This window comes from Cryptomeria japonica, chromosome 10, assembly GCF_030272615.1.
Source record: "Cryptomeria japonica chromosome 10, Sugi_1.0, whole genome shotgun sequence".
In the NCBI taxonomy this organism is placed as follows: domain Eukaryota; kingdom Viridiplantae; phylum Streptophyta; class Pinopsida; order Cupressales; family Cupressaceae; genus Cryptomeria; species Cryptomeria japonica.
In genome coordinates this window covers 368,273,320-368,300,268 of record NC_081414.1, presented here as the reverse complement: position 1 = coordinate 368,300,268, position 26,949 = coordinate 368,273,320, and the positions used below count along the sequence as shown (strand labels likewise).

General features: G+C 35.2%; 1 protein-coding gene across 2 annotated transcripts in view; it reads right to left on the bottom strand.

Annotated features, from left to right (window-relative positions):
- Positions 1 to 354: 354 nt before the first annotated feature.
- The window catches only part of LOC131079964 (uncharacterized), a 66,937-nt gene continuing 40,342 nt past the window's right edge, over positions 355 to 26,949 (bottom strand). Inside the window, exons 3-4 of one of the 2 annotated variants that reach the window (XM_058018002.2) lie at positions 4,664 to 4,722; positions 907 to 976 (exon numbers count right to left, since the gene is read on the bottom strand). In XM_058018002.2, coding sequence (XP_057873985.2) covers positions 4,675 to 4,722 — 48 coding nt within the window. In that variant the 3' untranslated portion in view covers positions 907 to 976; positions 4,664 to 4,674. Of the gene's footprint in view, positions 977 to 4,663; positions 4,723 to 26,949 lie in introns of both variants that reach the window. The other variant, XM_058018001.2, reaches the window with a different exon arrangement.

The window sequence follows — 26,949 nt, the reverse complement described above, 5'->3', positions numbered from 1 at the left end:
TGTGAAGAATGTGAGAGCCCTCCTTTACCAGCACCTTCCATGAATGTAAGTCTAATCTTATTTCATTTGGACATCTCAATTATTTAAAAATAGAAACCAAATGTGCTGTTCCATTCAATGAGAGTTGTGTCAGTAAGTACATATTCTAAATATCAGCCAATTTCTATATGTCCCAATTGACAAAAAATCAATGAAATTTGTGTTCTATAACTCATACAATATTCAGACGATCTTTGAAGTCCTATTCATGATCTGAACATATTCTTAAATATGTGAAGGCTATAAAGACAATAAAAATTGATTGTGAGAAAACATAAGAAACACCAGCAAGGTAAGAAAAATATTTTACACATCTTGATCCCAAAAGAATAAAACCACTCTTATTAAAATGCCCCAAATCAAGAGAATAGTATACTAAAAGATGCATAAAACATAAGAGACACCATAAAGTACAAAAGACTTTACACATCTCGATCCAAAAAGAACCAAACAACTTCAGTCAAATGCCCAAAATCACAAGAAAAGTGTAGTAAAAGGTGGAATATCAGCAATATGGAGCAGAACCGCCTTTATTATGCATTTTGCTTGAGAATCAAGGCACAAATGAACCATCCAAAACAATACTTGGCTATCATGTGCTCCAAATATATAAATATAAACTCGTGACTTCATTTTTATCTGAAATTTCAAAATCGGCTCACTTGGGCAAAGCATGTCTTTCATTTCCTTATATCCCACAAATGCACATTTACTTGTTACGAAGAGCAGGGTCTGAAACTCGACCAATCTGAACAGAAGGTCGTCCAGGCAGTTTTGTTAGTTCCGAACTCTTCTGAAGAAAAGATGCATGCTGAGGATTGAAAAGTAGCAACTGCTGCATATCATTTGGCAGTTTATTGAAAATTATCCTCAAATCACCCTTTAGTTTTTGGCATATGGTTGATGATTCTGAAGTCCCAGTTCCCATGCGTTGCAGCTAAAACAAAGACAAAATTATTAGCGAAACAGCAAATCTGACACTGAATATAGAGATAAGTCAAAGCTGTTGATTTTATTGAAAATAATAAAAATAGAAATAAAGCCAAAGCTCTATGAATTAAATGGATAAAGAAGCAGTGAAATATAACAAAATTCAGAATGTTTTATAACCACTAACTATGATTCCACAGATACGTTACTGCAAGTATTGATGCAAAAAATAGATTAATGATAAAACAAAACTTATAGAGTAAGGGTGACTCTGAGCAGTTAGTGTAGCGCTGTCAGTTTATAGCCTTTGTGCTGTCAGTCCATGTAATTGTTTCTTGGTTCTCTGTGGGGCTTCAATGCTGTATTTTATCTTGTCTTTGTAAAAGGGTTTGGGCCCTTCCAGAGATCCACCTTTACAATTACTCGTGTGGTTTTTATATTACATTTATAGTGCATTTAGTAAGTTAATATATAAATGGTTAATATCAGGTTAGTTTCGAATAAATAATCATGTTAGCTTTTGTTAATAGTTATTTGGGAATTACCTTCCTGTACGAAGCTTGCATAGGGTAGTTTGGGTAGCTAATAGAAAAAATGTTTCTATAAGTCAATGCATATGAATGTAAAACCTACCACAGAGGAATTAATACATCATATAGCTTTTCATATTTGCAGCAATGAGGTATTCAGAATTTTATTTTCTGCTTGCTCTACCATATTTCAATATGGTATCAGAGCCAGGTTAAGAAAATGGGAGGATAAATATGATTACTTTTGAATGCTTGCATAATAAATTGTTGCAGCTACAGTAGAATTGTTTCATTAGCAACATTTATTCTGAAAGGAAATACAGTACATTATGCAGAAGACCAGCTAATTTGGTAAAGTCGCCAGAAAAAGAAAAGAAGTTGTAAGAAATTTTTGCAAATTGCTGGGAAGTATATTTTCTGTTTACAAGTGTTAGCTGTAACATGAAATCACGAAAGAGAACTGTCTGAAGAAAGGTGCTCGAAGGGAGAGAGTCAATACATTTTTCGCTTTGTCTGTGGTGATGGTGTTTTTCCCAAGACCATTGACAGTTCTTCATTCTTTGTAGTTCTGTCAAAAATAATTGGCATTGGTAATGTTTGAATGAGGCTGTGCCATATGCCAGAATTATATTTCCCAGCCATTATGAGAGTTTTTCTCCATAAACATGTGCTTTGGTGAAGGCATCTGGATGAATGGAGAATAAACATCTTTAAGTGCACCCATGATAATAATTTGTGATTATCTTCTACAAAAAGTGGTAAGAGGTCTCTGGAAACCACAATCCATAATCCAATACAGAATTCCAAAGAACAAGGGCACATATTAATCAGCATTCACATGCCACAGAGTCAAAAAATGTGCAGGCCATGCTCAACAAGGAGTGACAAATTTTTGTTTTAGATGAAGATCAACCCATTGTTTCATTTGATCATAATTTTTTTTGTTTGCTTCATGTTTTTGGTTGGACTTCACTGCACATTCCTCTTCAGCATAAATGCAATCATTTTGCTCACTTGAGTGTTGATTCTCATTTAAGTTTATTTAAGTTGATTTGATAGCCTAAATTTCAGTAGCATAGTGGGTCAAGCAATCAAGTAAAATATGAATGAGGAAGGTCTTGGGTTCCAAGCCTTTTGAAGATGATATTTAATTTCTTTGCAAATCCAAAGATTTCCTTGAAATTTTAGATTTTCAAAAATGTTGGAGTTATAAGACATTTTGTTTAGAGGCCCATTGTTCACAGAGATTTCTATATGTAGAAACACAAATCTTTGTAAATGGAATCATACCAAGTTAATAACATCGGAGATATTTTGGTTATCTATGAGTAAATAGAAATAAGGAAATTGTAATCAGGTGCAATATTGGTGGAATCCAACACCCAATATAATGTTTTTTAATATGGCCACACGTATCAAATATTGCTAGTACTCTTGAGCCATTCATGCTACACCTGATAGAGCTTTTTGAAACCCACATGTAACATTAGTGGAAAGAGTGTACAAAGTCAAAGAGGAGGCACCAGAGATTGGAGGAATTTCTCCGTCTTGAGCTAGCTTCTTACTTTGAAATGGCAAATCGTTTGAGAAGCACCACCACATTTGTGTCTCGTCTTGGAGCAAGGTGGGTGCTTGGTAGTAATTGTGAATAGTATAACCTTTGAAATATATGTCAACTGAAATAGGTGTAATTAGTGTATCTACATTGATTTTGTTGCTGCTGTGGAGGAATTTGGTTCCCACAACACTAGAGAAGGGATATTGAAACTCTCAAAGGAGAGGGGACTCTTGAAGGAGAGTTGTTCTCTCATTGTGCATGGAGGTTGGGATTTGTAAAGTTCAACAATTAGGACATCCATTGATACAATCAGTTTGGTAAAAATTATGAAATATTTGTTGCATATTGATCTATATGCAACATTATATGGAATTGGTTTTATAGATATGCCTTTGGCCTTTGGAGCAAATAGTTTGCTCCCAACACTACCTTTAAAATAACAAGTAAGAATTTATATTAATATTAAATCCACATTCCTGAGTTCTCTATTGGAATGTTTAGCAATAAATACATGTAACTGGAATTATAAAGCCATCATTAAACTCTATTTATGCAGAGGTCGAAGACTAAAAAATGCAAAAAAAGATTTTAATACAGGTGCAATATTGGTGGAATCCAACACCCAATATATTGTTTTTAAATATGGCCACACGTATCAAATATTGCTAGTACTCATGAGCCATTCATGCTACACCTGATAGAGCTTTTTGAAACCCACATGTGACATTAGTGGAAAGAGTGTACAAAGTCAAAGAGGAGGCACCAGAGATTGGAGGAATTTCTCCATCTTGAGCTAGCTTCTGAGTTTGAAATGGCAAATCGTTTGAGAAGCACCACCACATTTGTGTCTCGTCTTGGAGCAAGGTGGGTGCTTGGTAGTATTTGTCAATAGTGTAACCTTTGAAATATATGTCAACTGAAATAGGTGTAATTAGTGTATCTACATTGATTTTGTTGCTGCTGTGGAGGAATTTGGCTCCCACAACACTAGAGAAGGGATATTGAAACTCTCAAAGGAGAGTGGACTCTTGAAGGAGAGTTGTTCTCTCATTGTGCATGGCGGTTGGGATTTGTAAAGTTCAACAATTAGGACATCCATTGATACAATCAGTTTGGTAAAAATTATGAAATATTTGTTGCATATTGATCTATATGCAACATTATATGGAATTGGTTTTATAGATATGCCTTTGGCCTTTGGAGCAAATAGTTTTCTCCCAACACTACCTTTAAAATAGCAAGAATTTATATTAATATTAGATCCACATTCCTGAGTCCTCTATTGGAATGTTTAGCAACTAGCGGTTGCACGCTTTATTTTCGTGCAACAATCCGATAGGCGATCAAGTATGCAAGGTTAAGGGCATGGGTAGTGATTTGGTAACATACAATAAAAAGTTTTTGAACTTTATGAAAACAAAATATACAATAACAATTAGCATTAACAAAATATTTTTCAAAAATGAACATAAATATCAATTGTCAATTGCAATTATTTTATATTTATTGACAAAATAACATTGATAAAAAAATGTACAACACTAAAAAGTATCATCCACAATTAGATGGTTTCTAAATAGGTATGCACTACAATTGCACAACTCACAGTTAGATTTGTTAGTCTTCAAAATTCATATGCTGTTGAAAATGGATGAACAGTGTGATCTGCAAAGAGATTTGTTAAAGTGGCATAATATCATTTAACAACCCAAAAGCGAGATGTTCACAAGTGAATTTATATATAGCATTCATTATTATGCAGATTTTTATAGGCAGTGTGATATCAGAACTTCCAATATTTGAAAAGAGTAATTAGTCGTCAAGATTTAGTAGCATATGGTTGAACATTTAAGCAAAACATATCTAAAGAGTCTTATATTTTGGCATATATATAAGAAATCGTAAATAAATATCATATTTCTAAATTGTTTGCATATTAATCAACAATGAGCACTCATAAACAAGATTTGGCCAACAAAAATGAAGAATTGTGCTTCAACAACAATGCTTTTTAATGAGATCTTCAAACTACAATTCCAGCATCAGTGGGATTTTGTATGTACATATTTCATAAAGGTTGAGATTTAGTGACTTACTGTCACCAATACTTCTGCTATATCTCAAAATCTAATTCATCGTTGAGAAGATAGCAGTCAAATTTCAAGTATGTACATCTTCCCTGCTTAATATAGATTCAGATGATATGCATAGAAAGTATCAATGAAAAATAGATTTATAAGAACAAAGTTTGCTCTTGGTGATGGTAATCACTTGATGAATTTATTAGAAAAATTTCAAACAGTACAATTGTTATTGATTGTTGGTAGACTACAAAAATCTTATGTAATAACTTGTTTGTCTATATCAAAGCGTGCAATGTCTATTTGGCATGCATAAGCCAAGCAATGCTAAGAATTCCAATGAATTACCCATTGCAAATGGACAAATTTTGCAATCTATTTGTTTGGAAAATGGTTTGGGTTATAAGCATCTCAATTTGTTTGAAAAATGGTGTTGGTTAGACTTTTTCTTAAGAAATCTTGGTTGTGGTTTGATTGTGAGAATGATGACTTTCAATGAGTGTGAGGCCAACACATTGTTCAGAACCCAACAAATACAATTTGCTTGAATATTTTGGAAATTGTGATTCAGAATACCAATGAATAGTTGGGTTTGGTAACATTGGAATCCTTTCACCGAATTGTTGATCTATTATCTGAATCTCAATGAATAGTTTCATCAACGTAAATTTCATTCCTTATCTACCAAATTGGGTGTCAACCCAAAAAATTTGGTATGCTTCAGTCAATCACTCAATACAGTGCCAAAGTCTGAAAATGTAAAAAGAGCCCATAGCATGAAAACTTGTGAAGGAAACATAAGTTGTTGTTCAGGCTAGAAGAAATTAGTGACAAATGTGTGGAAAGGCAAGAAAGAAAATATAGTTTGAAATAGAAACAGACCAAAGAAATATAGCTACGCAACAGGGAAAGATGATCTCCACTGTGGATGGGAGAAATACAGAAAGTCATGACAGAGGCAAAATAAAAACAATGTTGGTAAAAAAATAAGTCAAAGAGAGAAGCATATCAGACAATCCTTAATTATTAAGGGTTTGGTACCCCCTTGAAATAAGGAGGTTTCTATCATTACATGTTATCTACAAGTGTAGCACTCTCTAAGAGTACTATTGGTGATACTTGACAAATCCTAAACATACACAACAACATTTAGCAAAGCCTTAAAAAACACAATTTTGCATGATGATCGAGATTGTAAAGTTGTGCAACTATAATATAATTGTCATGGGTGTTTGTGTCAAGAAATAATCACAATTGGTTCTCAAATTGAAACACAAAATGTCCACACAAGGTTTTCTACCAGATAGGGTTATATTTGCATCTTTGTTGCATAGTTCATGTGACAAGAATAGACTAAGCAACATGAATAATTTTATGTAAAAAAAATTGTAAATTTTTCTTTCGAGGAATTTCTTGTATACAATAACAAATAAAAACAAAAAACTAAATAATCAATTCAACATTACCAAAATTTACAAAAGAAAATAAAAACAAATGCACAAAGAAAACGGTATAATGAATTTGTGAAGATAAGTTAAATAGCACCTGTAGGAGACATGGAGACATTAACAAATTGGGAATTATTGATGTGGGTGTGGAAGATTTGGGTGAAACTCTAACGAGCAATTGCCTTTAAATGATTTCATACTTTTTACATTTGAGAAAGGCATGGGGATTTTATGCAGGATTAACGAACAAGTTAGACACTTGTATTCTTTGTTGTTGTGCATCTATTTTTGGTTGCGGGGTATAGGTGAAAATAGAATTACCTAAAACCTAACACAAGGATTGTGTTTGTATTCATATTCAATTTTGGCATGGGAAAAATTTGGAAAAAGTCTATTAAGTGATATAGTTTAGGAAAAAAATTGTCATTTGATTCAAATAATATAAAGTTACAATAAAGGTTCCAACCTCTACTCGTGTAAGGAGGGAAAGCACTCAAAAGGTGAAACCCAAGCCCATTGTTGCTGCTAGTTCTTTGGGCCATGTATATATAGTTAAGCTAGATCTTGTTCAACCAGTAGCTAAACCTCGAAGCATTGATGATTGTTATGTGGCATTGTTAGAGGACATGAAGGCCCTTGGTGCACTTGATGATGAAAAATGATACAATTCCTATTTAGATTATGTTTAACCACTCTCAAGTTCATGTGATAGAACAATTGATTAGTACAAGAAGTGTACATATTATTGACCAATGCAGTACACTATATTTTGGGTGATTTGTAAGAGAAGTCTTCAAGATTATTGATGTTATTGACAACTTTTGATTTACTCAGCTAATCTTATTAATCAAATTTTATCCAAAGATGTTATATAATTGCAGGGTGGCAAGGTTGCCTTGTTCTTCATTATTGCAGCATTTATGTGGGAATTCTAACACATGTTGAGTACAATTTTATTTTAGTTCAATGCCACCATTCGTAGTTTTGTTAAGTTATTCGGGGCTCTTATATTTCATGATAGCAATTCTAGCATTCTCTGCCATCAGCAAGTGTTACAAACAACGACTACTCTTTCATGATAACAATTCTGACATTTATACTCAAGGTTTCACTCTATGTTGATTTTTTTACAATATGCTATTTGGGTTGTTTAACAGATGTGCTTTGACAAAGAAAATGTCGAAGTCCTATAATAGTCCTTGATATTGCATTGGGAGAGTTTCTTTGTAGCTGTCATTTAGCATATTGATGTGTAACATTATGCTTAAAATGTTTTAGAAACTCGTTATCTTATTTAGAAGATGTTCACGATGGGTAATGTGGATAAAAGATGTCAAGATATCTACAAATGTCACACAATAAAATATTTGCCATTATATAATTCATAAATAACTATATATTCTCCATTTAATTATGTATTATAATTGAAACTATATTTTTTCTATACTTTATAGTATAATTAACTTTCTATACTTATAATTCAAAATTCAAAAGTACATAAAGTTTATTATAATATAACCTTTATATACTTTAAAGTTTATTCACTTTTGAATTATAATAAACTTTGTTTCACTTTGAAGTGAAAGCTTATTCATTTATTAAATTTATTCACTTTTTTATTATAATAAATTTTATTCACTTATAAGTGAAAATTTATAAGTGTATAAAATTTATCCACTTTTGAATAAACTTTATAAGTGAAACTTTATTCACTTTTGAGTTATAAGTAATAGTTTTTCACTTTGGAATTATAATATAAAGTATATAAAAGCTATATTATAATAAACTTTATACACTTTTGAATTATAAGTGTATAAATTAAAAGTGCATAAACTTTTATTATTTATATCTATATTATTTATAAAGTTTATAAACATACCTAATAATAAATTTTATAAAGTTTTATAGCTATATATATTAAATATGAAACTTTAAATTATACTATTTAAATTATATCATGATGTTAAACTTTAAAATATATTAAATTTTAATATAGTTTAATAAATTTTACATTTTAAATTAACATCACGTTTAATATTCTATATTTAACTCTACTTTTTAAATTAAAATTAAATATATATTTAACATTAAAATAAATGACAATAAAATGACAACCAAAATGTTAATAATTTAAATTTAAAAATAATATTCAATATTTCAACATAAATATTAAATATAAAGATTATTGAAAAATAAAAAATATAATATGAATATTGTACATTTATATAAAAATATATTAAAAATTAAAAAACAATAAATTTTGTTATTAAACTATTTTTTTTTAAATTTATTAAGTAAAATATAAATAAAATATATAAAATTTAAGATATTTTAAAAAAATAAAAAAATTATAATATAAATAGAATACATTAAATAATAAAAATAAGTATAAATAAAATACAGTTAAAAAATATATATTTAAAAAATAATATAGAAAAAATATATTAAAATTTTTAAAAAATATAATTAAAAATTTATTAAATGCAGCGAGAGAGAGAGAGAGAAAGGTGGGGTGTGGGCCCAAACCGGACTGCATACTTTCAGCAGGCGGCAGTACCGGATGTGCTAGGTTATGGGCACTAGCTATGCAGTGCTGTTTAAAGGGCTGCATAGCCAATGCCATTTATCGACGGATTTGACTGTCTAGATTGACGGGTGGAACACGAGCAAGGTCATTCTGCATTTAATAAATTTCAGGGGTCCTTGCAAAAACAAATTTCGAAAACCACGCATCAGCAGCAACTTGTCTTTCCTTTAACCGGAAAACGTGAAAACGATTCCCGGGAAATAGCAATAACCGACATACTGACACTTTTCCGGCTTAAAAAACCCCATACAAAGAGCCTAACGGCTCAATAAATACTTGTAACAGGAATTATAAAGCCATCATTAAACTCCATTTATGCAGAGGTCGAAGACAAAAAAATGCAAAAAAAGGTTTTAATACATACACAAATCTACAAGCACAATGCAAATAAAAGAAAGCAAATACAACAAACTTGATGGCTGAATTTATCAGATCTAATGAGAGAAATTTTGGTCAAGAAAAGAAAGCCCACTATTATTTTACTTGCAGAAGTAATCAAAATAAAAATACAGATATCTAAAACCTTTGCCCTACGATTTTGATCTAGTTGGACCTTCCTGAGGTTTTGAAATTTCTTGCATCTAACAAAATTCTACAAGTTTTTGTTGGTCTCCTCCACATTGAGTGGCCTATTAATCAAATGATGAAAGGAGCGAACACCAAATTCATTTGATATACTCGTAGAAGGTAAGACTTAATATAAATAATGGATCTACTCTCCTGAGTCCTCTATATGAATGTTTGCCAATAAAAAAATTGTAATTGGAATTATACAGTTGTCATTAAACTCCAATTATTCAGGAGCCAAAGACAGAAAATGCGAAAACAAATTTTGATGGAAAACCACAAATCTGCAAGCACAATCTATATAAAAGAAAGCAACAAACAACAAACTTGATGGCTAAATTTATCTGATCAGTTGAGAAAAATTTTGGACACGGAGAGAAAGCCCACCATTATTTTACTTCAGAATTAATGAAAATAAAGATAAAGATATCTAAAACCTTTGCCATGTGATTTTGATCTAGTTGGACTCTATGCAAACAATGGTAAGCAATTATATAGTCCATTGGACCATCCTGAAATTTTGATACTTCTTGTGTACAGCATACTTCTACAAAATGTTTTTGTTGGGCTCCTTCACATTAAATGGCCCATGAATCGAACAATGAAATGTGCAAAGGTAAAATTCATTTGGACCAAGTGCACAACAACATTCATTTGATGAGTTGAGGCATCGACTCTGAATGGTACCAGTTTATATTCTTCTGGATCAGCAGCAGCTATTCAAGATCCAGATGGATGCTTTGACATGTGTACTCAATACTGTTCTCACTCTGCATAAGTACTTTGTGACCTATCAAGGTGAGACTCTCCCTGCCATGCTTAACAGATACCCAAAAAAAATTACACAAACATTGATACCTTTGTCCAGGACCGTCTACAATGAATGCACTACATTATGAGAAAAAGAGACAGTCATCCATATAAATCACATGCTTCTCCAATTCATGTAGTCCCAAAGTAAACTGCAGAGAAGTTTATTCTTTTGTGATCAGTAGACTGAACTTCTTACAAACGGCTATTTGTCCAATTTTGGTTGTAATTCAAAGGTTTAACTGGAAGGGTATGACGAATATGTATACAGTATAGTCATAGATCTTCTATTTCTGATCATTTAGCTGCAGTCTTAGTGATAATAGATCAAGGTCCTTCTGTGTTCTTCATGTACTTCATGTTTACTCTTGGTGGATCTCTGCTACTAAAATTCAGTGTCAAGAACTTCTCCAGTCAGTGTGGTCCCCCTCAGCATGTCTAGATTCAATGTACCTAACTCATGGAAGGTGGCACAAACTTCGATGTACCTACCCCGGCTATCCATTGGTTGAATTTTCCAAAGAAGACATGTGTCCAATTAATACAATTTTATCATTGGTCAAGCATTAAATGTTATGTAATGGTTGTAACAAACCCTAATTAGGGTTTTCATTATTGAATCTTGGCCATTGATCTCAAATTGATCTTAGCCATCGAATTGTATTGTGGGCACTATATAAGCCTCGGCTCTTCATTTGTAAAGGCAGTTAGAAGCAGTTAATAGAAGACAGATAGAGAATAGTAAGAAGGCGATTAGCTAGTTGATAGAATAGCAATTAGAGTAGAGTAGAGAGAGAAGGCAAAGATTGTTGCCAAGATGATGTTGTAAAAGACTTGTAAAACTTCATTGAAGAAATGGTGAAATTTATGGGTCGATTCAACAATTTGCATGGTCTCTATACTTCTCATATTTGATTTCATGTTATTAGATGAGTGGAAGAAATGTACTTGATTGATGGTGAAATTCGTATATCCATACTACTAGCAGTTTGTTGATTGCAGACTTGCCTTGTGTAGTCAACTGGAATCATTCAGCTTAAGCTTAACTTCAATTGTCGCTTCTTCATTGATATGCATCAACCTGATGGTGTCTATGCCTGTAGTGATGATTTGAACATCATAAAGCTTTCCTTCGAAGATCGCACTAACCTTGTGGAGATGGTCCTGGGATGTCAAAACAAGACTTAGTTAGAATTTCATCAAAGATCATTCATTGCTCTTACATTCTTAGTGTTAGGATTAGATCCTTTCCTTGCCCTCGTCTTTTTTCCTTTTTTTCAAATCTAAGGCAATAAAATCCTGTGTTCCAGCAATATTCAAAGCAAATCAGAAGTTCAGTCATCAAGTGTAAGTCCCCTTGTGATTCCAGCAAATCACATCATACCACAGAGGGCTTATCCACACGTAGAGATCCTACAGCAAAGAACCTTTAAGTCACCCTGATTGATCCTTTTCGCGATATCTTCAGCATTCAGAGGCTTTACTCAAGAGAGGATAAGGTACCCTTGGGTATTTTATTCTGTGTTTGATAGTGTACAAAATACACGTCAACAGAATTGGCGCTAGAAGGAGGGCTTGAACAAGTTGGACTTCGAAATTTTATCAATTTATGTTGGCAAGGAGTAATCTTAAAGACTTTTTTACCCTCCTCCACGCTCGACAGAATTGAAGCAGAAGAAAGGAGCGAATACAAACTCTTGAAATCCAAGGAAGATCAGTGGAAGGTCATTTTCAACACTCAACAGAAGTGGTACAAAGAAGGAAGGTGATCATTGGATCGTCAGTTGGACTTACACAACAAGGAATCAAGCTGGAACCAGTTGAACTTTCAAGTTGAATCTAAGATATTCAAGATCTCTCTTATTCCAGAAAATCAAAAAAAGTGAAAAATAGAAAATCAAAAAAAATCAAAAAAATCAAAAAATCAAAAAAGAAAAGATTTCTCATGGAGCAACAACAATTTCACGAGGAGCAAAAAGTTGATTTTCCTGAACTTTGGTGGAGATTAGATACACAACTTTATCCACGCAGATTGTCCGAGTTTGCAAGACCAGGGCAGTGTCGAGTCCATAAGACAGAAGAACATGATGAAATGCATTGCTTGAAGTACTTATCAAGGATGGAATCAGCAACGCAGGGAAAAATCTTCTTTTGGGATGTTCCCAGGCCAGAAACAGAAGAAAGCAATTTCAGTGTCCCAGAAACCAAAGATCCTCTTCTAAGTTTCATGTGGATGATCAAGAGTCAACTCATTTTGAATGGCGAAATGCGCTTAGAAAACATATTGCTACCATTGTGGTGTAGAATTCACAACTTACCTCACTCTGAATTTACTTGCTCAGTATGTGAAATGGCTATCAATCAAGTCAGAAACCAGTTTGGAATGCCAACTTTGTCCGAGGAAGAGTGTATTATGAACAAATCTTGGGGTGCACATCTCGCAGCCGAATTTAGGAGAACCTATGAACAGGACATTGCTCCAGCATCTGATTGTGAGAAGGATCAGTTATACGTTGACGATACCAATGCACCTGAGGAACAATGTATTACAGTGGATAGCTCACCATGCCTTGCACCTGAAAAGGAATACCATGAAACAAGAGTTGAAGAGTCAGTTGAGAATACTCAAACAATGATAAAGGAAGATCCAGGGGTTGAACAAGCAATTAAAGGAGAAGATGACTCATTCCTTGAAGAATTCTCGCTTATGCTACAAAAGGAGATCCTTGAGATTGAATTACAGGATGTTTCAAATGGCCTCATTGAAGAAGACAATCAAGTTGACATGTTAAGTGAGCCCAGATATGAAGAACAATTCAAAGGGGCGCTTGAAGATTTCATCACCATTATGCTATTTGAGGAAGCATTGAAAGATCTTGTAGAGAAAGCACAAGTGGAATCACCGCCAAAAAATTTTCAAGACAATCAAGTTACTATGAGTGATATGATCCATCATCAGCTCCGACCTCGCGAGACTATACTTGAAGACGAGACATCACCTGAGATTATCTTTGATCCACTAGAGGAGATGTTTGAAGCTCAATCCATCAAGGAGACTCTCATTTTTGAGGATATGCTAACAAAATTTCATGAAGATGCTTGGTTTATGCAAGATGTCTTGGTGGAAACAGAGAATCTTGAGTTATTCAAAGGGGCGTTGGGCTTGTTTCAAGAGGACTTTCCAAATCAAGATCAACATGTTGTGGATGCTCGTGGAATAGTTCATCATCAATGGCGACCTCCTGAAGCAACTGGTGACTTTGCTTCCGACAATGCAGCGCCGTCTGAGCCTGAAATGTGCCAGGTTGTCTCTTTCCTTAATCCTAGCCTTGAAAGTTATTATGATTTTAATTATGGGAATTTTGGGAAAACAACTTGCATCTGGATTGATCATGGTCCTAACGAATTACCCCAGTTGATCATTTTGAGTGAAAATTTGCCCGAGTATGAGAGATGCATGATGAGAGCTTGGTTTTTTGTATTTAAGGATGAATTTGCCCGACTGAGAACCATCACGTTTGCCATGCTCCTATTGCACAACCTGAGAAATCATGTAAAGTCATGTACATATTTTGCTTCTTTGAGTCGTGTTGAGTCTAGGAGTCTTGTATATAGGTTTAGAGAAGGTTTTCTTTTCGTGTCTTTAGTTAGAGGTCTTTTGAGCCTTGTTCTTAATTTGCCTTGAGTCATCTGGCTCATGATCTAGTGTGGCTCAGGTAATTTAGTTGTTTGCTTTCTTTAGTTTGCTTTTGGTGTGCGCTTTAGCTTAGTTTGCTTTGAGTCAGTCCATCGGTCGTTTGCTTTTGTTTAGGTGTCTTGAGTAGGAGCCTCCATCTTGTGAGAAAGGTGTTTGTGTTGTTGCTCACACACTAGCAATATCTTGGATCTTATGTTAGACTCATTTCTTAGATATCTATTCATGAAGTGCTTGGAATCCGAGGTTGTTCCTCTCCAGCTTTATCATCTGATCGAGACTTGTATTTGACTTGGAAGGGAATCATTTTCTGTATCTTGATGCCGACATCTGTTGATTACTATATCTTTACACATTAATAGACTCCGAGTCATTATGGTTTTCAGGCAAAGCTGTGATTGGTGAAAAATCTAAAATTTGGCTTCAGGGCCACCGCAATCCTCAAACCCTAGTAAGCTTCACTGCTTACAAGCCAAAGGAATTGACGGAGTGAAAAAGCAATATCAAAAGGAAAAAAAATGAGAAAATGAAAGAGAAAAATGAAAAAAAAATGAAATGCAATGAAATATCAAAATTGGCTAAGGGGAATATGCGAGTAACTCCATCGGGGCTATAGACGCCTGGCTGGCAATGGAGCAATGTTCATGAGCTTGCAGTGATAACCTCATCGGGACTATGGACATGTGACTGGCAGCAAGGCTCTATCCAGGATGCTTTTGAAGTTCAGATAAACTACGTAGCTAATCACAGGGGAACCTGAAGGTTATAATTGTCTTGTCGAGAGGAATGAATACACTTGCACACACCTGGGTAATCAAAGACTAAGTGTCTAGATGTGGTCAAAGATTTTCCTTCCACTTTGAGTACATTTTCTAATCTCTTGATGAGCTAGGTTGAATTTTCCGGAGGTTCTAGGTGTCGATTGAGTCTTTATCTCTGAAATGTTCAGGAACATTTATTCAAGGTGGTGCTAGATGTTGTGACGTTTTCACACATCGCCCCATTGCAAATGGGGACCCCTACTCTTTTGCTTTTTAGGGTTTGTTTTCTAGGTCTTTTAGGGTTTTGTCCATTAGCCTTTGCATTTTGAGTATCGCCAAGGGGATCACCTGGATAGCAGGTTTTGCTTGAGTTAGGTCAAGTTGGTTTGAAAGTCCTGATCCTGAAATTTGGCTAAGTCTGAAAGTCCTGATCCTGAAATTTGGCTAAGTCTGAAAGTCCTGATCCTGAAATTGGCTAAGTCTGGAATGTCCTGATCCTGAAATTTGACTAAGTCCGGAAACTGAAAAACCTCCAAAAACTAGATTTTGCAACATGGCTCTTGGAGGTCTGAAACCACTCTCAAACATCCTGAAAGTATATATGGAATATAACTTAAAGTGACATTTCCCTCTATCTTTCTTCTTTCTTATACTTAAATGTTATATTCCATAAAATTATCCTGACGGAGAGTTCAAAAAGTCAAATTTCGCTCCTGACCCTCTCAGGAGGTCCAAAGCGAATCTCGCCCCTGACCCTTCCAGAGGGTCCAAGGCGAAAATCAACCTAGGACTCATCCTGGCCTTATTTGACCAAATTTTGACTTGCAAGGCATCTTTGAGGACAAAACACTTGTTTTGATGAAAAATGAGTAAATGAAGAATTTTGGCCAAGATTGGGAATTTCGCTCCTGACCCTTGCTGAGGATCCAGAGCAAAATTCATTGTAGACTTCATTCGCCACCTTGTTTGAGCTTGAAATCTTGTTCCTGGCTTTGAAAATGATCTTACCTTGCCCTGTGAAGTGGTTTGAAACTAAAAGATTGAGCAATTTAGCCTAGATTGTAAATTTCGCTCCTGACCCTTGCTGAAAGTCCAGGGCGAAAATCTTATTTAAGTTTATTTTAGCACTAATTTTGGCTAACTTGTTTTGTCCTCAAATGTGAAGGTTAGACATCACTTGATGCAAATTGAAGGTTGGAAAGCATTAAAGATGATGAATTTTGGGCAACAAAACAAAATCGCTCCTGACCCTCTCTGAGGGCCCAGGGCGAATTTCTTGTGGACACACTATTTTATCCTTTTTTGGACATGAGAATTTATTCATAGCATGAAACAAATAAATTTTTTTAGGACAAAAAATTAGAAAAACCCAAATAACCAAAATGCCACACAAACTTCATGAATTACAAATGAAACACGATTCTTGAGGAAAAGAATCGATCAAAAGCAAACATGAAACGCCACAATTTTGTTGGGAAAACGTGAAAAACCCTCCCATGATTTTTTTGAAAACCCTTACGGAAAAATAAAATGCAAATCGTGCAACCCCTAGCCGCCACAATCAGAAAAATTAGGAGGAAAAAATGTGGAAGCGATTTTCAAGTGCAGAGAGGTCACAGGCAGAAAAAAAACAGAGGCAACGCATGCAAGAAATTGTGCTTGAAAAAGACGTCGCAGAGGATGTAGCCAATCCTCAAAAATCACGCATTAAAATAAACATTACCCGCCATCAAGAGCAATAAAAAAGTACATCGCGTGAGAAACCCTTCCACAAAGAACACCGAAAACAAACTGTCGGCGCGAGAGAAGAAAAGAAAAAAAACTTGTCGCAGAAGTGACCCGAGGTTGTGTAGACCCAAACACAGAAAATGTAATGTCCCCACTTTGAAATAGAATTTAATGGTAAATAATAATAATAAAATTATAATGCAAAAGAGTTAAAATTAAAATCTAAAAGATGAACTTATTGCATGGTGTGAGTAGAATCAAAGCTCCGATTAAGCCTTGGGACATGAACGCCAAGGTGAGGACCCAAATGAGGACCAAATTGTAAGGGAGTACAATTTATGACACTTAAAAATTAAAATCTAAAAGAATATAATTAAATATAATTAAAATTTAATTAAGTTAATGAATGGCTAAAAGACATGGAATGAAAAGTTGTGACTCCCTCAAATATGCAATATAAAAGGGAGAAGAGAACCTCATTTTAAAGGGGGATAATTTGAGAATCAGAAGTGGAGATCTGATTTAAATAAGAAGTGCAGATCTGATCATGAAAGGTTGTGTCCCTTTCAAAGAGCAGATATAATGAAGAGTTGCACTCTTTCAAAGGGTGCTAATGGTGGAAAGGGTGTGTCTCTTGCCAAAGGGCATACATGATGAAAAGTTGTGACTCCCTCAAATATGCAATATAAAAGGGAGAAGAGAACCTCATTTTAAAGGGGGATAATTTGAGAATCAGAAGTGGAGATCTGATTTAAATAAGAAGTGCAGATCTGATCATGAAAGGTTGTGTCCCTTTCAAAGAGCAGATATAATGAAGAGTTGCACTCTTTCAAAGGGTGCTAATGGTGGAAAGGGTGTGTCTCTTGCCAAAGGGCATACATGATGAAGAGGGTGTGACTTTTCCTTCACATTGAGAGATATAAAGGAAAGGAATCAAAGCATCCAGTGACATCACCATCAATCAAATCAGATCGGAACTGTTCTTAAGTTACAGGCAGTAACATCCTTGTTCTTGGTAGTATGCATGGGGATGTGCTTAATATGTGACGCCTGATAATGTTCCTATGCAGAATTTAATAGTAATATTAATATAGACTGCAATATGCATGATAGTCATACTTAATACATATATATATATATATATATATATATATTGTTTGACCAGACAAATAATAAATCAGAAAGAACACTTAAGTTAATACAATAAGAAGTAATCAGAAGGAATATAGAAGAAGGTAGAGACTATTGCCAGTAATAGGAAATAATCAGCAATCACCGTTAAAAGTCAGCCATCCATTATTATCAACTGGAAAGTCAACATATCCCTTGTATTACATACATCATGATTATAGAGGGTTTCTTATCAGTCTTTGATGATATCTAATTACATTAGCGACTGCACAAATAATATTATGGAAAGCCAGAAAATCTGTATTGTCAGTTTATATCAAAGTTATTGCTGTACTGAAAATTCATTAACGCTTACAGTAGGCATTATAAAATCAGTTTAAAGTAATTCATTAGAAACTGTGTTTGTTAAGACCATCATGTGTGAGAAGGGTGGGGGAGCATTCCAGTGGTGACGCTCACATGTGGTCATAAGGACCCATGGAGTCAAGGAACCAGTTATTCCTCCCATGCCAATCTCACCAAGATGGAGATGTGTGTAAGGGTATAAAAGCTTGAAAGGGCAGCAAATACAAGCCACCAAGTCTAGCAAGGAGTTTAGAAGCAACCATTCCTTGGGCTTGATAGACAATGGACCCAAGCAATCCTATTGCCTCATATAGTCTCTCCCTCTCTATGTGACAGCAGAATAGATTATAACTAGTTAAGAATGAATATGTTTGTAGGTGTGTGCCATTCCTTGTTGGTGCAGGTTATCTTAATTGAGTCTCCACTCTCAAAATATAAGGTAAGCTTCAAGCCCTATCTCTGATTTATGAAATTATGAATAATTAATTGATTCAGATTTACTATTATTAAGTTCAGATAGGATTGTCTCCTAATTAAGAAAATCAATTTGAGTTATGAATGTATTGAAATTAGGTAATTGTTGCTAAACAGGCTCATATCTAGTAGGGGCCATTAAAGAAAACCTAAGTTACCGGTTCGGGTTCGGATTTGGGTTCGGATTCACGGATTCGGCAAAAAAAAAAAAAAAACTTGGGTACGGGTACGGGTTCGGGTTCGGGTTCGTTCGTACATATATATATATTTTTTAATTATATGTATATACCCATATATTATATATATGTTCAATATATACAATCCATACAAAAATAAAATATACAATGTGACTTTCCATACATAAATCATAAATCATAAATCATAAATCCATAATTATTAATTGCCAATGCCAATAAATATTCATATATCGCAAATGTAATTAGTAAACTAATAACTAAAGTCTAATATCATATTCATAATTTGCAAAAAAGATAATATTCAAGTTTCAAATATTTTTTAAAAAGTCATAAAGGGGCGAATTAGAGTTTTATTATTAAAAAAACTATTTTAAAAAGTATTTTTTTATTGTTTTTTATTGTTTTTTTGACTCGTGGCCCTGTTATTTGGAAACCACTAGCCTGGGTTCACGCGGGTCCTCCTGGGTTCGACCTAGGTTCCACCCGGGTCCTTCCCAGGTGTCTGGGTTCCCTGTGGGTCCTGCGATGCAAGACCCACAGGGAACCCGGCCACTTGGGAAGGACCCGAGAGGAACCCAAGGAGAACCCGGGGAGAACCAGGACCAAGCAAGAACCAGAACCAGAACCCAGGCCAAAAGGGAAAGAACCGGTAACTTAGAAGAAAACCCTCAAATAGAGGTCGTTGTGACCTTTTTCACACATCGCCCCATTGCAAATGGGGACCCTCCCTTTTTTCCTGCTTTCTAGGGTTTTTGTTAGCGCCCGTGGCCTTCCGCTTCAGTTTTGCCTAGCCTTGCTCAGTTTTGAATTGTTCTAGTCCTAAGGATTGAAAGTTAGTTTTTGCAAACCAAGTGATTCTAGAATCAGGACACCGTCAGAGTGCTTAGAAAGGCCAAAGGACGAAGATCGCAATTGATTTGGACGAATTTGGACGACTTTCTATTTTTAGAAAGTTTGTTTTTTTGCTTTTTCCTATTTTTTAGGAAGTTTCGTTTTTGGCATTTTTAGCCCAATCCCCGGTATGGCTATTTTTAGAAAGTTTTCCCTATTTTTTAGGAATGTCTGCTTTTTGCTTTTTCGGGATGCGAACCTAAGGTTTACACTTGCACCACTGACCAACTTCGATCAAAACTCGAAAATTCCAAGTTTTGACCTAAAAAAGCTAAATCCCTAGATTTTAGGCTTTTGCTTTTTCGGAATGGGAACCTAGGGTTTGCACTGATACCACTGACCTGCTTCGACCGCGATCCAAAATTTCAAGTTTTGACCCAAAAAGCTAAGTTCCTATATTTTAGGGGGTCATGGCACATTCAAAGGATAATCAGCTCGAAAAATCATCCTGATCATCAAAATGTCCTAAAATTTGGCTAAGTCTGGAATGTCATCCTGATCCTGAAATTTGACTAAGTCTAGAAAATTGAAGAATCCTCCAAAAACTAGATTTTGCATTATAAGTCCTAGAGATCTAAAACCGCTCTCAAACATCCTGACAATATATATGAAATATAACTTAAAGTATAAGAAAGAGAAAAGACATATTGAAATACCACTTATACTTATATAGTCCGTCGCCTTGGTGTCCTTCCAAAACTCCGCCCTATGATGGAGAGTGCCTAAAGTCCGCCATGTAGAGGGATGTCAAAGGTCCGCTCATGATGGTGTGTAAGCCTCCCAAAACTTCGCCTTAGAGGTTGTCTCTTCAAACTCCGCCATGCCTTGAGAAGGTGTCTAAAGTCCGCCTTGGTAGTCATGCCTTCAAACTCTGCCCTATGGTGGAGATGTCATAGAAGTCCGCCCAAGGAGAACACCTTCCAAAACTCCGCCCATGGTGCTGGTCATCCAAAAATCCGCCCAAGGTGCTGCTGAGTGGATGATGCCAAGTCTAAAAGTCCGCCCATGGTGCTGGTCAGCCTAAACTCCACCATACTCCGCCCAAGTATGTCAAGTGGTGGTCATGCCTCTTAAACTCCGCCCTATGCCTTGTGGAGTGAGAAAAGAAGATGTGGGAGCCTTGTCCAAACTCCGCCCTCCAAGCATGTTGAAGCCTTCAAAGTCTGCCTTGGTGGAGGTGACACCAAAGTCCGCCTTGGTGGAAGTAACACCAAAGTCTGCCCTATCCAAGGAGATGATAGAGAGCTTCTAGAAGTCCGCCATGCTGGTTGAAGACCAGCAAGAGTTCGCCATGTTGAGGAAGATAAAACTCCGTCCTAGGCCTTCAAAGGTTGTAGAAGAGTGGTCTTAAAACTCCGCCATACCTTAGGGTAGAGCCCAAAAGTCCGCCATGTAGAGGTTAAGTTGGGGAGGCCATGAAGGGAAGCCTTTAAACTTCGCCCTATGACTTGGGGTCACATCAAGAAACTCCGCCCTATGCCTTAGTAGCCCTTGGTGCTAAGCATAATGTTGAAGAGCCTTATGAAAACTCCGCCCTAGGCCTTGAAAAGGTTGTGAGAGAGGTTCAAGAAACTCCGCCCTCCAAGCAAGTTACTAGAGCTTCAAACTCCGCCCTAGTAGTCATCCTCCCAAAGTCCGCCTTGAAGAGGGAAAGGGAGGGTCCGCCTTGCTGGAGGTAGCATCAAAGTCCGCTATATGGAGACCTTCCTAAACTCCGCCATGCCTTGAAGAGGTAATAAAGTCCACCCAAGTTTGATGGATGTGAAGGTAAGCCTCCAAAAGTCCACCTAAACATGAAAGTCAAGCAAAATCAATAAAAATGCAAGTGATGTCATGAAAATCCTTCAAGATTTCGAACTTAGAAGCCAAAATGGAAAGTTTTCAAAAAGAGAATATTGGAAGATTAATAATTATTTCAACTTATAAGCCAAATTGGAAACTTTTGGAAGATACTTTCTTCAAACTTAGAAACATGACAACACTTTCCTAAAGAGTGAAGTTAGAATTGGAAGTATGAGTTGGAAGATTTTAAGGGTTTCTAATCGAGGATTTAATGTTATTTACAAATACTTCATTTCTACACCAAGAAGTTCGAAGTTACTAAGGAGAGCTTAGTAAAGTATTTCAGTTTGAAGATCATCTAGAGAAAGTTTTGGATATTGTTGGAAGTTGAATAACTTTTTTGATAAAAGTTCCACAGATTTTTTGAGAAAGACAACTAGTACGAAGAAGAATTATTGAACCTTTTCTCAATTTTCTGAGTGTTCTTGAGAAAATTCTAGCCCTACTTCTATCCATTCGAAGGTCAAACTAAATTCATGATACAGATTTATGGATTTTTTCTGAATATTTTCCAGAATTTAATAAATGATTTTTCGAAAATTTTGGAGAAAGAAAATCATTTTTTTTTTGCTAAGTAAGAAAGTTTTTCAAAGCTATGACACTCAGGGTTGATTTACGATCACGACCATCCTGGAGATTGAAAGGTTTTTCAAAAGAAATTTCAAGTTTTTTATGGCTAAGTATAAGATGAAATTTTCCGACACTTAGCCATTCGCAGCCTCGATTTTCTTTAATCCAAGATAGATTTCTAACTTATTTTCCTTTGGTTTTACAGGTCACAGGAGGAAATAGAAGCGGGATCATCATAGAGATCGCAGCTGGAGTTTCAAGCCAAACGAAAGATTGAGGACAAGTTCACAGGCAAGGTTCATCCGAGCATGAAGATAGCCAAAATTTGGCTAAGTATGAGAAATGTTTCACCAAGAAAATTCCAGTTTCCTCAATTATGATAGAGGCATGGAGAAATTCTTCTCCAAATGTCAGGGTATCAAGAAGAAGGACATGATCACAGCGAATGCCTGAACAGCTTGATCCCATCATTTCATATTTGCAAGGGGTTATCTAGAGCTTTTACCCTCCTCCCACGCAACATAAATTGGCAACTGAAGGCAGGATCATCACAAAAAACACAAATGGAGTTTCAAGCCAAATTCAAAATTGAAGACGGGACCACGAGCAAGGTTCGTCCGAGTATAGAGAGGGCCAAAATTTGGCTAAGTATGAGAAAAACTTCATGAGGGGATTTCTTCTCCAAATTCGAGGCACTTGAAAGAATCTCAAGGCATCAAGAAAGAAAAGTTCTCAAACTTGGTGAAAATATGGAAAAGTTAACTTCCAACTTCTTGAAGGATTTCATCTCCTGAAGGAATTAAAAAAGACAAGCTCCCAAGCAGACTCAAATGGCGACAAGAAGGAATCAAATTTCCATACTTAGACGATTTCTTGACACAAATTGGAGAATTCAAGGAAGACATCCAACATGTTGAGGTGGCGCCTCGTCATTTTCCAACCAATCAAATCGCTCCAAGTCAGCATGTCCAGGTTCGATGAACCTGACTTATCCAGAAGCTTCTAGAAGGGAACACTTCACAATGCAACAACCTTCTATTTTCATTAATGGTTCATATTTAGCAAGAAGGACAAGCGTCCCAAATGTAATCTTCTCATTGGGCGAGGGTAGTTAGTTTTGGGAAACCCTAATTAGGGTTTATAGCTTTCAATCTGGGCCCTTGATCACTGTTTGATCTCGGTCGTTCATTTATTCTTGAAAACTATATAAGGCTACCTCCTCTCATTTGGAGAGTGTGAGGTTTTTGATGTATTGTTGCTTAAGGTCATTTCCAGATAATATATCGCACGTGCGCTGCTTTGTAATCCCTATTGTTTGAATGATTTGCATGGTTTCAATTTCCTCAACACTTAGTTAGAATTAATTTAGATTTGCTTTCATTGTTGTTAATTTGAATGAAGGATTTGATAAGTGTCAATTGATGGTGTATCTCCGCTCATACTTTTGGTAAATGGATGATTTCCATTTTACCATGCAAAGTTAGTCTGAGCCCGTCCTTTGTGCATCCCAACATCTCGATCATAAGTACAACCCATCGAAGATCGCACCAACTTTGTGTAGTTATCCCTAGTGTGGCGAAGCAAGGTTTGGTTTCTCGAGAGCACCCAGTTGATATCGTCTCCAGAATTCGTAGGATTAAATTAGTCTTCCTAAACCCTATCCCTTTTTTCCCTTTCTTTTGAAAGTCTAAATCCCAGAAAATCCAAAAAAAAAGAAGAGCCTAAAATTGCTATATCCATCTAAGTCCAGCAGTTCAAAACAGTTGTTAAACGTAAGTCCCCCTTGAGATTTTCAGCATACACTACCCAAGAAGCTATTCCACTAAAGTCGCTTGTTCGCACATATAGACCTTGGAATTAGTAGTGATTTTTCAGGAGAGGATAGAATACCTTCGGGTATCCTATTCTAATGTTTGGTAGATGATAAAACAGACACCAACAAGTCTCCACTCTCAAAATATAAGGTAAGCTTCAAGCCCTATCTCTGATTTATGAAATTATGAATAATTAATTGATTCAGATTTACTATTATTAAGTTCAGATAGGATTGTCTCCTAATTAAGAAAATCAATTTGAGTTATGAATGTATTGAAATTAGGTAATTGTTGCTAAACAGGCTCATATCTAGTAGGGGCCATTAAAGAAAACCCTCAAATAGAGGTCATGCACAGAACAAAAACAGGTCGCAGGCAGAAATAGAACGCAGGTTGCAGAAACCCTTGATCAGCGAAAACAAAAAACTTGCTGAAAAACACGACCCACGAACTCGCATCAGGGAGGCAAACAGAGGGCAACCCACAGTCACAAAGATGAGGTCACACGATTTCGCAAAAGAAAAAAAACCTACAAAATCCGACCCACAAACAGAATTGCGCACAGAAAAACCCATAAAATGGTCTGAAATCAGCAGAATTGCACACAAACCCAGAACGCCACAAAACAGAAGCCTTCGAAAAAGCACTAACGATTTTTTTTAGAAAACAATTTTTTTTTAAAATTCCAAGAAGGCCTTAAATTTTTATTAAAAAAATTGCCAAATCCTTAAAAAACCCATTGACCCACTCTAATACCATGTTATGGTAAATTGATGTTGTTAAACAAAGGAGTTGAAGGCTCCTTAATAGATTTACAAAGATGATGTTTATAATGAACAATCGTGAACAAAAGCCAAAATTAGAAACTACCTAAACTAACTAAGATGACCATTAAAGAAACATTACATTATTTAATAAAGGTATTATTAGAAAAAATTGACACTCTAAATAATATTGCAGATTCACTTACAAAGCCAATAACCATGGATAAGTTCTTTTAGTTTAGGGAGGCCATGGTCCTTGATACCTATACTTATTGTATTCATTTTATACATGGAAGTATTTGCAATGTATAATGCCAAAAAAGAGGAACGTTAGGATTAAGGTGTTATTTAACTTGCAATCCAGTGTATTGTTCATGTATCTCCAACACTCTTAAAAAGTGGTCTTCAATGCCTAGAGTGGAATTGAAAATTATCTAGTGAATAATTAAAATAAAGTTGTAAGTGATGGACGGACAATGTTGGCCATTATGGTATGATATTCCTCTACTCATTCATCGATTTACCCGATAGTCTAGGATTTGGAGTCACCAGATTAATAAATCATCTAGGATCACCAAATTAATAGATCATCTAGGATCACCAGATTAACTGAATACAAAAGACTGAGAACTTTAGTTTTGAGGGGAAAATCTGTTGTCAAATTGTCAGTTTACTTTATCCTTTAAGTTGTTAGATAAAAATAGATCTTGTTATGCCTCTTAAGGCTACCTTTTGTATTCTATTCTTAACAACAGATATCAGAAAGGCTGAATTCCAAAAAGCTACTTTAGATGATGGCATGGAAATCATTAATCAAGCATTAGCAAAAGGATATTTTGAGCTTCCTAATGTTCAACCTACTAAAGAAGAAATTACAGACGAAGAATCTCAAGATATTCAAGACATTGAAGAGGCAATTCAAGGTACCGTTTCAACTTATAAAGCTCCCACTCTTAAGGTTGGAAAGGTTTATAAAAAATCTATATTTATACCAAATATCCTTGAGAACTTGCTTTATCATTCTACTTTTAAGCAGTTTATTAAGCCTACAATCAAGGTCATTGAGCTAATTTTAAGATATGATCCTTTTAAGACTTTCCAATCTAAGCTCCTTATATTTCCCAAATGTAAAATTGACTATATTAGAAACCATACATATATGAATTTTATTCACTTTGGAGCAATATCAGTCTATGTAGGGTCATGTGTCCCTAGAAATATAAAACCTATCTAGTACATGGCATTATGTAATAGAAGATAGACCCATTATGAACATTAATGGTCAAATCTATGCCATGACTCACTTAAATGAAAATGCAATTTGCTTTGAAATATATCCAAATCTTATAGCATGTGCTAGAGATCATGGCTGTAAAGAAGTGAAATACGGGTCTCTTGATTATTCAGGCTTGTTTTCATCAGTATATGGATTAGAGATGTTTGGAAAATTTAAATGTGCCAATTTACGAATCCAAGTATTCTATAGTATGACAAACAAAATCCATCCCAAAAATCTAGAAAAACCTCCACGTGCCAAAAGATTGAATGATGATGTACAGTGATGATGTACAATTACAAAAGGGGCATATGAATACTATAATTATACCTGCTGGATGAAAAATTGTTCAAAAATGTTGCTACTAGACTTTAAAAAAAAAATAGAACCAATCCATAATATAAGAGGAAATACTATCCAAGTTCTTCCCCGAGGTCAGTTCAGCAAAATTTCCATTTCTCCTTGTCTTACTTTTCTACCAAGAAGATCTTCGTTCAAAAGAGGAGAAATTTCATATACAAAAGCCCAACTATATGTTAAAAAAGAAGATGAAAAACAGTCTACTAATGAAGGACCAGATCCTTCTAAGAAAGGGAAAGAAAGAGAATTTAGATTCACCATTTGCTATAATAAGTATGACTCTAGCCAAAGAAAATAGCTCATCTTATTATGAGGGAAATGGCGTTTCATTCTATAAGGATGGAAGATAGCCTCCTCTAAAAGGTCATTATAAATTGCCCAATGGATATATGAGCCATTTCTAGTATGCTTTTCAGCCTAGCAAGCCTGAAGATAAAGAACCCAGTCAAGAATCTAAATATGAAAATTATTTAACTAAAATTTCTCAACATTTTCAAGAGATTTTTGATGATTTATGTAGAGATGTGGAATATATTAGACAAACTATTGGCA